This window comes from Pecten maximus, chromosome 5, assembly GCF_902652985.1.
Source record: "Pecten maximus chromosome 5, xPecMax1.1, whole genome shotgun sequence".
Classification (NCBI taxonomy): domain Eukaryota; kingdom Metazoa; phylum Mollusca; class Bivalvia; order Pectinida; family Pectinidae; genus Pecten; species Pecten maximus.
The window spans coordinates 29,725,725-29,740,426 of NC_047019.1; the positions used below are offsets into that span (position 1 = coordinate 29,725,725).

The 14,702-nt window shown below is 35.0% G+C and overlaps 1 protein-coding gene across 1 annotated transcript; it reads left to right on the plus strand.

The window, feature by feature from the left end:
- The first annotated feature begins 10,976 nt into the window (after positions 1–10,976).
- LOC117327756 (beta,beta-carotene 15,15'-dioxygenase-like) lies at positions 10,977–12,788 on the plus strand. The gene has a single exon (XM_033884887.1). It carries the CDS (start codon positions 10,996–10,998, stop codon positions 12,337–12,339), a length of 1,344 nt encoding a protein of 447 aa, XP_033740778.1. The 5' UTR covers positions 10,977–10,995; the 3' UTR covers positions 12,340–12,788.
- The last annotated feature ends 1,914 nt before the right edge of the window (positions 12,789–14,702 follow it).

Genomic DNA, 14,702 nt, shown 5'->3' on the forward strand with positions numbered 1-14,702 from the left:
TAATCCCATCACAGGAGATAAACAACAGAGATACAAACAGGTTACAAGGCCGTTGTACCTATTGATAACACACATGTATGTGTTGGTCCTAAATTCATAATGCATTGTTTATAAATACACCTACATCACTCAAAATTAGTTCGACATATAATTTTAATACAAAAATTATACAAATCATAGCATGGCGTTACCCACAGCAATCATCATTCTCTGAGCACCAAAACATTATAGAAAAGGCGCATTCCAGTCATATTGGTCCTTTGGGATGCTTGCGAAGAACAAAGGAGTCGATATATTGGCCAAACCTCTATTCAGATTTTGGAAAAAAACATATTCGTGCATACAACACTTGCAACGCGTACTCAGCTAAAAATGTTTGAGAACACATGATACCACACGAAACACCAAATCGACAATGGGAGAAAGTGGATTTGTTCCATGAAAATGGAAGAGATTACCTCCTCACCATGGACTGTTATTCTGATTTCGATAGTCTCAATGACAAGACGGGCAATGACGTCATACGATAGTTAAAGTCCCATTTCTCGCAATATGGGTTACCGTATTTGGTAATGTCTTACAATGGTCCACTATTCTACGGAAAACATTTAACAGATTTTGCAAAAGAATATGAATTTCATCACATCACTAGTTCGCCAAGATTTTTACAGTCCAATGGTAAGGTGGAAAATGGGGCTAAACCCGTGATGCGAATTCCGGAAATATCGAGGATCGAAGGGACAACAACGGTATAACTGGAGCCAACCACAATTCCCACCTCACAGGCAAGCAATGCTATAAACCGAAGAAAGGACAAAGAACAAGATTACTCTAATCGAGGCACAGTGGTGTTGGCTGAATCAATGCCTGGAGAGAAAGTCAGAATGAAACTGACAGAACCAGGAAAGGAATGGACTTAAGCCAGTGTAAAGGGAAAGGTCAACATTCGATCGTTCAAGGTTCGAGCCAAGGACAGTTTGACTTATCTGAGAAACAGACGTTATCTCTATCAGATTCCAGAAGTCTTCAGAGAGGATGATGATCCAGACATACAGAATATCAACGAGGACGAGTATCCTACTGTTGATCATGAAGAGCAACCTGCAGAGTTCACACTCGAACAGGAGGTCCAATCCCGACATGAACTGACCGAATTACCCGAATGATATTCGATATTTTGTCTAGGATATTCTTATATGAATCTCTGAACAATTAAACACGCTTATCTAGTCATCTTATATGTAGTTTAGAGACATCTGTTCAAAGGACCTGGAAGTTAGTTAGTTTGTTAACTAGTTTAGCTACTGTGTTAGTAAGTCGGTGATGACAGTGAAATCCAAATAGCACGACTGCGTTAGTTGGGACTGTAATTAAAGGAAACTAAAAAATAAAATAAATACAAACAAGATGTATAAAAACGAGGTTGACCTGTAAGGTAAATCGGTGGAGAGGAAATAACCCACTGGTATAAAAGTACCGTTGTCCTATAAAAAAATCTTATACCCTTATAATATTCAACTTGTGAATACTTTATGTATAAAATTCTTATCCACTTATAGAATATTCATCCTCTTAGCTACTTTCCACAACAGTTTACAAATTTACAAAATTTACAGTTCTATGCAGTTATCTAACGTAGCTGCTTTACATGCTTCCATTGGGCCAAGGCCAAGTAATACACAAGGTGTCAGTTACCAATTCAAGATGTACCCCAAGTGTGGGAGCCCCAGGGGCTAACCAGCAGAACATGTGAGAACAGGTGAGAGGTTACCAGCAATGATTAGGTTTGATTTGACACCCACAGAAATAATGCTGTGTACTACACTGTTAAATGTGATAATAGATAACTGTAAATAATTGTTTTTTATTTTAATTGTTTAAATGAGATATAGGTATTTTATGAAAAGTAAATCGAATGGTATTAAAATCTTATTAAAGTAGAGATACCTGTATAATTATATGAATAGAGGTGGATATATGTAATATAGGTACAAAACTTAGGTACTTTTTGTACTTACATTTATTACCTTAGATAAGAATATGTATTTATGTTAAATGGGGGCAGATAAGTATTTTATGGAGTTAAATAAGTATGTTATGAGGTTAGATACATATCTTAATGAGGGTAGATAGGAATTTATGGGGATAGTTTTATTTCCCTAACGGGAGGGATATATGATGTTTTATATCCCTGTCACGTGATGCGTTTCAACTCATAATGGACACATTGAATATTATCTACTACCCCTGTAAAGTACATACCGTATCTACCCCCTATTGAATATATGTATCCACTGTACCCCTGTAAAGTTCATATCTACCCCCTATTCAGCTATTGAATATTTATATCTACTCTACCCCTGTAAAGTACATATCTACCCCCTATTGAATATTTATATCTACTCTACCCCTGTAAAGCATATATCTACCCCCTATTGATATTTATATCTACTCTACCCCTGTAAAGTACATATCTACCCCCTATTGAATATTTATATCTACTCTACCTCTGTAAAGTACATATCTACCCCCTACTGAATATATATATCTACCGTATCCCTGTAAAGTACATATCTACCCCCTATTGAATATTTATATCTACTCTACCCCTGTAAAGTACATATCTACCCCCTATTGAATATTTATATCTACTCTACCAGTGTAAAGTACATATCTACCCCCTATTGAATATTTATATCTACTCTACCCCTGTAAAGTACATATCTACCCCCTATTGAATATTTATATCTACTCTACCTCTGTAAAGTACATATCTACCCCCTATTGAATATTTATATCTACTCTACCCCTGTAAAGTACATATCTACCCCCTATTGAATATTTATATCTACTCTACCCCTGTATAGTACATATCTACCCCCTATTGAATATTTATATCTACTCTACCCCTGTATAGTACATATCTACCCCCTATTGAATATTTATATCTACTCTACCCTGTAAAGTACATATCTACCCCTATTGAATATTTATATCTACTCTACCCCTGTAAAGTACATATCTACCCCTATTGGATATATGTATCCACTGTACCCATGTAAAGTACATATCTACCCCGTATTGAATATTTATATCTACTCTACCCCTGTAAAGTACATATCTACCCCCTATTGAATATTTATATCTACTCTACCCCTGTATAGTACATATATACCCCCTATTGAATATTTATATCTACTCTACCCCTGTAAAGTACATATCTACCCCCTATTGAATATTTATATCTACTCTACCCCTGTAAAGTACATATCTACCCTTTATTGAATATTTATATCTACTCTACCCCTGTAAAGTACATATCTACCCCTATTGAATATGTATATCTACTCTACCCCTGTAAAGTACATATCTACCCCCTATTGAATATTTATATCTACTCTACCTCTGTAAAGTACATATCTACCCTCTATTGAATATTTATATCTACTCTACCCCTGTAAAGTACATATCTACCCCCTATTGAATATTTATATCTACTCTACCCCTGTAAAGTACATATCTACCCCCTATTGAATATTTATATCTACTCTACCTCTGTAAAGTACATATCTACCCCTATTGAATATTTATATCTACTCTACCCCTGTAAAGTACATATCTACCCCTATTGAATATTTATATTTACTCTATCCCTTTAAAATACGTATCTACCCCCTATTGGATATATATATCTACTCTATCTCGGTAAAGTAAGTATCTACCCCTATTGAATATTTATATCTACTCCTGTAAAATACATATCTACCCCTATTGAATATTTATATCTACTGTACTCCTGTAAAGTACATATCTACCCCTACTGAATATATATATCTACTGTACTCCTGTAAAGTACATATCTACCCCTACTGAATATATATATCTACTGTACCCCTGTAAAGTACATATCTACCCCTACTGAATATATATATCTACTGTACCCCTGTAAAGTACATATCTACCCCTACTGAATATATATATCTACTGTACCCCTGTAAAGTACGTATCTAGCGTCATAAAATACTCATCTACTCCCATTTAAAACTCATAAATGTATAACCCCAATAAAAACGGATCTATACCATCATATAAAAACTCATCAAGTCACATAAAATACTCATCTAACCCCATTACATACGTACTAAATGCGTACCGATCTACCCTCATAAGATACTAATCTACCCCTATTAATTACTCATATACCCTAAAAAATATTCATCTTCTCACCAAAATACTTATCTAATATCATTAAATACGGATCAATACCCCCATGAAATACTCATTTACTCTCATAAAATACTCATCTACCCCTATAATATACTCATCTTCCCTCATTAAATACTCTTCTAACTCTATCAAATACTGAATACTGATCTACCCTCATATAAAACACCCCATCTACGCCTAAAAATCTCGACCCCACCCCCCCTCCCCCCCCCCCCCCCCCCCCCCCCCCCCCCCCCCCCCCTCCCCCCCCCCCCCCCCCCCCCCCCCCTCCCCGGCTCGTAACATACTCATCTTACTACATTAAATACTGATCTACCCTCACTCATAATATATCCACCTCATCTTCCCCTATGAAATGAATGCTCATATACCACACACTCACACACACACACACACACACCCACACACACACACACATCACCCCCTCCCCCCCCCCCCCCCCCCCCCCCCCCCCCAAAAAAAATAAATTCATCTGCCCTAATAAAATACTCATCTACTTCAATTAAAAAGGAATCCATCTGCATAAAATACTCAGGGTGAATATTGTATAGGGAGGGGTTTGAGTATTTTATGCCCTGAATATTCGCCCGGATAAGTATATATGTTATGTGGGAAGAAAACACGGGGTACAGTACACTGCCGGTATCAGAGAAAATAAAACTGATTTGGCCATTGCCAGCCTCAATGTGATCTAATCAGTAAACAAAACACCTGATCAACGACAAGGATTGTGTAATGACCTTTAGCCATAGCAAACTGTACCGGTATCCAATAATGCGTTCATGTAGAATTAAATCGAGACGATATCAATTAAATAAAATCTAACGTACTTCAAAATATCATTTCAAAATAACATAAAATATGCTGGCTATATACCAATAAAAACACATGATTTTAATTACAAATGGAATAAACTGGAAGACAACAACAAAACTTAGGCTACTGAACAGATATGGCCTGTAAGATATATTTCAATTTCAACAGATATCTACGATATACATGTCCAATCATTGTTTTGCTCCTCAAGCACAATGCATGAAGTCTTCATCCACAGGGAAAATATATTGCCATAGATATAAAAAAGCGACAGGAACATGATCCTGGGGAATTTCATCTCAGCTTTAGAAAATATTCCAAACAATTACCCAAATATGATTTCAAACCATTTACATAGTTGTAATGCATTCTAGAAAAGAAAGCTTTTATAATAGAACAAAGACGTCTATGTAGCTCGGAATGAGGTATGGTAGAATTACATGAAATTTTAAAAAATATATATATAATGTACATATATATTTCTCATGAGTTAAGTTACTTTTCTGAGTGATTTAGTGTTACAATATACTATAACTAATAAACCATTATCTTTACACGCACATTGACCTGGTCATAATCCTGTATCATATATAAATGCTGGGCCACTAGTTTGCAACATTGTGTGTGATATCGACAAACTGATCATTACTTCCGCGACTATAGACAAAAGAAGATGTTGCTGTCCTCCTCTCTGCTGCTGATGCTGGCAGTAGTACATCTAACCAGCGGGGGACCAGGCGATGATGACGCTCCTGGCTTCAAATACTGGTGGACCACAAACAAGAAAACATTTGAGGATTATCCAATCAAATTCGAAAAGCCTCTACCAACTTGGATTTATGGAACACTGGTAAGGAATATGTATTTATTTTAGACGTTATGTTAAAATATTTAGTGAAACGATACTTTTTTTCCGATAGCAGATACATCTGTAGATTTATTCACAAGACAATAAGTATATATAGGAAGAAGATACTTAAATTTTATTAACAATAAAAATATATGAATATAATACTGTTCCTGGAAAACAGTATGCATGTCAGTTTTCAAAAGAAGTCATTGAAATTAAAATGATTTTAAATGTTTGGGCCAATCCCAATGCTGGAATTCGCCCTTACCTTCAGGGACATAGACTACAGTATAAAGCAGAATTAACCTGATTTGTATTGATACTATTACAATTTGTTGTATGAACAATTGAACGATTGAAAACAAGATTATTGTTTTATACAATACCAAAAATAGCATACTTTACGATATTACCACCATCTGAAACTTTAAACATATCTTTTTATCTTTTAATTTTATTGTGAAAATCATTAACTAGGCCCTACAACCCGATTTTTTTTATACTCCTACTCCTAGTATTTATCTCATTTTTATAATAAGTGGCGTACCGTGGGTACTATTTATGTCATTTTTATAATAAGTGGCGTACCGTGGGTATTATTTATCTCATTTTTATAATAAGTGGCGTACCGTGGGTATTATTTATGGCATTTTTATAATAAGTGGCTTACCGTGGGTATTATGTATGGCATTTTTATAATAAGTGGCGTATAGTGGTTACTATTTATGTCATTTTTAACACATATTTACCATATATTCGGTACAACTTACTTTGGAAGGTGATGATATCTTTGGACTTTTTTTGGATTGCAGGTGGAAGACACTGAATGTTTATTCTTTAGTTCCCGAGGTTTACCATTCAGGTGGTAGACACTACTGGTGGACTTAAGTCCCCGCGGTTTACCATTCAGGTGGTAGACACTACTGGTGGACTTAAGTCCCCGCGGTTTACCATTCAGGTGGTAGACACTACTGGTGGACTTAAGTCCCCGCGGTTTACCATTCAGGTGGTAGACACTACTGGTGGACTTAAGTCCCCGCGGTTTACCATTCAGGTGGTAGACACTACTGGTGGACTTAAGTCCCCGCGGTTTACCATACAGGTGGTAGACACTACTGGTGGAATTTAGTCCCCGAGGTTTACCGTTCAGGTGGTAGACACTACTGGTGGACTTAAGTCCCCGCGGTTTACCATTCAGGTGGTAGACACTGTTGGTGGACTTTATTACTCGAGGTTTACCATACAGGTAGTAGACACTACTGGTGAACTTTAGTCCTCGAGGTTTACCGTACAGGTGGTAGACACTACATGTTTATTATCTAGTCCCCCAGGTTTACCGTACAGATGGTAGACACTACATGTTTAGTACCCGAGGTCTATCGTAGCCAGGTTGTCACGTTTACATTCATTTGAATAGGAACTCGGTTCAATATAGATATACATGTGTGTGTGTGCTCGTTTTTAAATATAATGTTGCGAATCATGAAACTGATCCAAATTATAAGGTCTTTGCACCTCCCCAGATTTTGACATTTCTTTTGATCTATCTCGCCTCCTTTGATCACTTTTTCTTTTGATCTATCTCGCCTCCTTTGATCACTTTAGGCCCTTAGTTAGACAAACAAAAGATTGAGCAAATGAGTAAATGTTGTAATATCAATTAATAAACAACCGAGCAATATATATATACGGTTGCGTGCTTTCTCTGACTACTTCTGTAACAAATTTAAAACGACACAGAGATAAAAAATATCGATATTCTGTCATAGTCGAATATTTATATGATACTCGACGGAAACCATTAATTTCCTCTCTCTCTCCCTGATGTGATGAAACAAGCATTACCAGTAATCTCGATACGATCTAGCAGTATTTAAGAACCGTCGCCAAATTAGCCCGATCTCCATAGAAATATTTTGATCAATGTATTATATATACTTTGACAGTTTAAATGCATTTTTGTCTCTCAAGCATCGTCGGCAATCATATAATATAATTGAAATGTTCTTTTATGTACATTTCCGCTTCCTTTATTTATCATATTAGCATTATCTCCAAATTAAAAAAAAATATGCTAATTTGAAATTAATTTTATATGTACCGTCTTTGATTTTATTGTTATGTATTTCTTTCATGATGAAAACATAATATGGAGGCTAAGTTACCTTACTAAAATATTTGAATTAAACGTAATATACAAACTTAGCAAACTTATTACATTTTTACATTAAACGTAATATAGATAGTTAACTTATTACATGTTTACATTATATCTAATATACAGACTTAGTTAACTTATAACAATTTCTGAATTTGCTACACCAAGGTATTTTGTGTAACATATCATATTCTTATTTTAATTTCCTATTCAAGAATACATAAACAACGGTGTTCAATGTATACTGATAATGTCACTTGATTTATCCACAAACGTTGATTAAGTGTTTGTTTGTAAAACCACACATGAACTGTTTCCTAGGAAAATATATATTTTGAATAATTTGTAGTATAACAAAAGAAACTTACAACAGCGTATAAGTCAATCTTAATTGGACTGAAAAAAAACCTCTTTCCATTTGTTTTTTACACCTCATATTATTTATCATTTTCACGTAATCTAATTTAAATACTTTGTTTGTCTTTCTTTAGTTGGTAGACTTTTTGTAGGAAAAACCAAAATGTATGTACATGTATAAGATCTTTTTGACCACATTTTGAATATATAGCTTATGCTAAAATGTTTGTGTTACTTGTTCTTACACACAAAACTATTTAGTAGACTAAAATTCTGAAATAATATTTTAATTCAAACGTTAACTGTGTTAATGTTCTATATCATGTATATCAATTGCGATTTCAGAAGACAGGATTACATATATGTGTAACAATCTTTTCGGGCCTATGTTCATATCATCCGGCTATATGCATGTCTCCTCCCCTTAACCTTTGTACCTTATGGTTTTACCCACACATTACAACTAAGCTTACAAGGTCAAGTGGGCTGTCTCAATGGGACACCTGTGTCCCATCAGGTAGTCGGAAGTTATCAAATGGTATGTTAATTACCTGAGCAAAGCTCGAAATGTGCCAAGGCGGTTATGGGCCAACACTGCGTTGTCGAATTAAACAAAAAGCAAAGCAAAATCTGACGATGAAATGTGTCCGACACTTGGCAAAAAACAACTGCATATGCAGTTTTTTGACCAAATTTTTCTGGAAACATCGGACAAACATCAATTGCTTATGTGTATATTGTCCAGGCGTATATGGGTCGTCGTAAAAAAACATATTACGGAGCTCTGATAGAAAAATCAAAGGCAACGTTAACAAAATGACGCATTTTTGTTCTGAGTGTTCCTTACATAACAAATTTAGCCATTAGAAACGCTTACTTCAAACTTGAGTAAATAATCAGGTATTGTGAAAATAATAACATGAGTAAAATAGTGATCTTTTAGTCTAACTTCAGGACAAAAGAACACATGACGACTGCTACTTATTAGTATTCTGTAACATGACATAGATTTGATTGCACGAGGTTATCTGATGTTTACAAATAGAGTGTGGCATACAATAATGATTTTTAATAGAATGTAGGCTATCATAGAGATAGTATATCCGTATTAAATGTTATCTTGACTTTGCATGACCTTTACCAGAAAATGGGCTATCATTGTTATGGATATACGCCATTTTTATTATTTTTACAGACATTATCTATATAGAGGTTACACAACGAGTGGTCTTGCATACGGTATTTCTTTCACTCTCAGTTTTTTTCCAAAAGGTAGCAAAACATGAGCTTTACCGAGTGTTTTTGCAACTATGGAAAAATAACTAACGAATGTGAAAGAAATAGAATATACAATAACCACGAGTTTTGTGGAAAAACTTTTTTGAGGATAAATTGACCTGTTTTGTGATAATAACGTGACAATTTCGGAAATATTACAATCTAGTATAAACCATAACAAATAGTAAGCACGTGTTTTTATTGTGATATGTTATTATTTTCAAAGCAAGAAATTGATAGAAATCCTAACATCTTGTGCGTTACCATTACCGGGACCTCGTGAAGCGGCCTTCAAATGTTAGTCAATCAAAACGCACTGAGCCACATGGTTAACAAATAGTCCCGGTCAAAGGTCACCGAGTCAACCAATCAAAACGCGTTTAGAGTTTATTCCACATCTTGTATACACTTTTTGTTTTTTCAACAGTTGTAATGCTTATGTCATGCCTTGGAAGTTGAACAACATCTAGCAGTTGTGTTAGAAACATTACGTTAATCCCATATGAAACAAAAATATGCAAAAACTATGACGCTTCAAAAGTTTTATGAAGGTGGTGATATTAAAAAGTAATTTATTTATCTACAGATCTTTGTTTATTTATTGAAAGCTTGAAAAACAAATACCAGGAGTAGCATCATGCTTCCTCTGTTTGTTTTTAAAAGACAATCTCTCCTTCATGAGTTAAGGGATAAATTAATTAGTCGTTAAACCAAACAATCAAATCTTTGATTGGTACTTTTGAAATTACAGAAAAATATATATGCATTATCTTTAAGATATTTTCGATAACAAGATCAGAAAGCAAATTAAATCACTTATGTTTGGTCGGTATCATAAAAGGGCGTAATTTTGGGCCCAACTTTGGATTTTGACAACGAGGGTTTAGCATGAATTGCAATTATCCAAACTACTATGACCTAATGAAAATACAGCCAATCGCTAAAGAGATTATTCAGCTTAAATAGACCTTAACCCGTTATCTCGTTAAATTAGCACACATCCACGCGCATTTTTTTCCATCAAGGCAGATCGGAACAGTACCAACGGAATGAAGTGACAGATTTTTTTTGTTTTTAAATCTCCTTTCGTCAGCAGTGCTGATTTTCATCAAGGTTCTTAATGATAAGTATATGCAAATATACTTGGAATCAAATTCCGGGGTTACTCTTATGTTCGTCTGAGTTTATGTCCCAGATATTATAAAAACCGATATCCAAGCGAAGTTGTCCCTTGATATCGAAATATATTATCAATAATCATCCAAATGTGTTCTGCCTTCAGGTTCGAAATGGTCCTGGCCAGTTTGAAATGGGAAACAGGAATTTCACACAGGCACTGGATGGCTACGCTAAGTTGATGAGCTGGAAGTTTCCAGGAGATGGCTCTTGTCTGTTTACTACCAAATTTATCCAGTCTTCTTTCTACAAAACCTCAGTGGAGATAAACGACATCGCTCCATACCTAAACTTTGGAGTCACTGTTCCTCCATATGATGACGAACAGAAAGTGGAAGCTATGTTCAATGCCATGGATAATATGAACGTAAACTTTTACAATTATTCCAATACCTTCGTCGCCGTGACTGACCTTTGGAAGTGCTATGAAATTGACCTTCCGACCTTGGACACTGTTAGATTGTTAAACCCAGAGATTCCTACATCGAATCATTCAAAAACCGATGATGTTATAAGTCTCATGTCGTCCGCACATCCACTTCAAGAATATGGCAATACAGGAGCTTATATTGATTACCTCGGTGGAGTTGGAATGATTCCAGGGGTCATCAAGGATAAAATAACAGTCATCAGGACCAAGGGGGCCGAGGATCACGAAGTCATAGCTGAATGGCGTTTGGACTCTGCACCATACATGCATACTTTTGCTTTAACGGAAAACCACGTAATTTTCATTGCTCATCCTTATTATCAAAATTTCATGACAATGGCGAAAAGTGGATATGCTGCGGCTGGCATGGAATGGAAGGCCGATGAGAAGGCGAAGGTCTACATCGTCAACATTCCAACTGGGAAGGTGGAAACGCTGGAGACGGACACAGTTTTCGCTCTACATCACGCCAATGCTTACGAAGTAGACAACAAACTAACGGTCGATATACCTGTTCAACCAAATCCATATTTTTTCAAGAAATTAAACTTTCCCTCGGTACTTAATGCAACAGAAAGGAAATCAATGACTCTTGTTTCCAAATTGAGACGATATACAATAGATATGGACACAAAAAGCATCACGCATTTCGATTTCCCTGATGCCCATAATATGGAGCTTCCAACCATCAACGAAAATTATAGATCCAAACCCTATTGCTATGTATACGGTGTCATATTCAACTGGAATGGTGAAGGTTTTAGCCACACTGGAATAGTGAAAAAGGACTTATGTGGAAAAACTGAGGCCAAGTTGTTTCAAATACCACATCATTACCCGACAGAGGCGTGGTTTGTGCCTGCGCCACCGGAAGTCGCGAAAGAAGAAGACGATGGCGTGTTGCTCCTTGTTATTCTAGACGGTGACCGAGGGTTATCCTATCTTGGAATCGTGGATCCAAAGACAATGACACTGATCAACAAGGCATACCTGCCAACGACTATCCCATTCAACTACCATGGCAGGTTCTTCCCTGGATTGTGGTAACCGGTGACAAAAATACGAAACTGTCTAGCCATTATGTTGTCAGGACAGCAATCAATCGTCTTTTTCAATAACATTAATGCAGCCAGCTGTAGATTGCATCCGATGTCCACTTATTTACTTCTTCGATGATGTGTCTTGTATATTTACATGGGATATCTCATAAATATGTCAGCTATATTATTAATTATATAAGATATATCTGATAAAGGATGAAAGATGTTTATATTATTAAGTAAAGTACTGGATAAACATTGGTCCGTGAATGTAAGACAACTTTCCATACATTAATAATGCACGGCGTGTACCATGCAAGTAAACTCGGAATACATGTACGTTCTGTGTTGTTGTTGTTGTTGTTGTAGACATACATTTTCCGATATGTTCCTACCTATTCTTTTCTTTTGTAATTATGGTAATTCTTATACAAAATCAGTACTGTTAAAATTAAAATTAAAATTATTGAAAATAAAACCGTTGAATTTGTTTCCTGGTTGGTTGTTATAAGACTAAACATACGAACATTGATAAAAATAATCTCTTTACGTCTAATGATAATGGTTTTACAATAGCTCCTAGTATACAAACGCGTCGTTATTTAAAATCTCCAATTAATATTAGTTACTTATAAAACTATTATAATTATAATACTAGTCGTGTTTTTGATACCGTTTACTCAGGGTTACACCGAGGGGGGGGCATATTTTACCTTAGAATGGACATTTATGCAATATAAGAATTTATCGCATTTTTGCCAGTGAAATATATAAATTTATCAACCTAATAAAGCCTCTTTTTTTTAATTCAAATTCTTTTATATTATTTCAGTAAATTCAGCCTTGTATCATCTTTCATTTATAGTGGTAACATATATATGATTTTCAACATTTAAATTAGCATTTAAATTGCCATAATTAAGAAATCTTCAAATCATACTTTTTTCATTGTAAAGCAATTGTATATTAGTTAGAATTTGTATTTTTTCCTTCTTTTTTTCAAACTTTTTTTTTATTCAGACAAGACATACATTACAATCATTGTCATCTACAATCATTGTCATCTCGCAGGAGGGCTTTCTCGCGTCATTCATCTTTCTCCAAAAAATACTCACTTGACGTAAGCTATCCATGCACAGATTCTCCAATAACAGCAGAAAACGCTTCAAGAATACTGCATTGATCAGTCCTTTCAAAATGGCTCCATCAAGTTGACGTGAAGTAACGTCACAAAGAAATGACGTCATGAATTATGTTACTGATTCCCGCACTTTTTGACACTATTAATTTTTCAATGTTTTTATTTTGTTTTTAAGTATATAAAATGCGATAAAAAGAAAATTGAATGGTTTCCCGTTAAATATAACATATATTTATTATATAAGTCATATTTAGCTTGTCATTTTCATATTTTCTTTCATGAAAAGTAAGAACAGACTATAGCTGAAACTCACTCAGATGTAAAATTTGACATGTTGGCCTGGTAATACAGGTTCATTTCAGAATGGTGGCTAAGTGAGAATGAACCATTTCACTTGTATGGCAAAATATTTCGATATTTTTCACTCCTGCTTCCCACTCACGAAAATATCGATATTCTGTCATACTCGTGAAATGTTGTATAAAACGGGAAACCATTCAATATCCTCTATATATACCAGATAAAACAAAGGAATACTAACATACCACCAAACATATATCCATATCAACTATAAATGGAAATCATTTACCCTGAATATCAAACACCCCTGGATACAGAAAAATGATATTAAAGGCATATTGTCACAAGTCTGTAGTGTAGGCAAAATTTGATTTTTGCCTATGCATATGCTCTAATATTTTTACATATGCAAAATTGTATTTTTGCCTGGGCGTATTATGTTTGCCTAGGCAAAATACAGTATTCTATTTTTGCATAGGCAACATTCGAATTCCGTTCAACCTATTAGCCAAGCAAAAATAACATTATAACTTTGTAAATATTCCCACACGATCGAACGTTACCAAGATTATTTTCTCCTGAGAGCAAGTTTAATCTAGGATGCAGGGGCATGTCTAGTCTTATATTAAAGATAGCCAGAAATACGTAGGTAAATAGGTATTTCTGACTTTTTTCTGATATAGACTAGACATGCCCCTGTGATTGGTTAATTTGAAGCATTTTATGAATTTTGCATATGCAAAAATAATTTTGCTTCTTCGATTATTGCCTTTGTAAAATTTTGACCTAGGTAAAAATGGAATTTTACCTTGGCAGAAATTGAATTGTGCCAATGCAAAAATAGAATATTGCCTATACAAAAATATTTAACTTACAATGTACATGTACAACTTTCCATTATAGCTTCAGAAAAGATGCAGATGCTTACC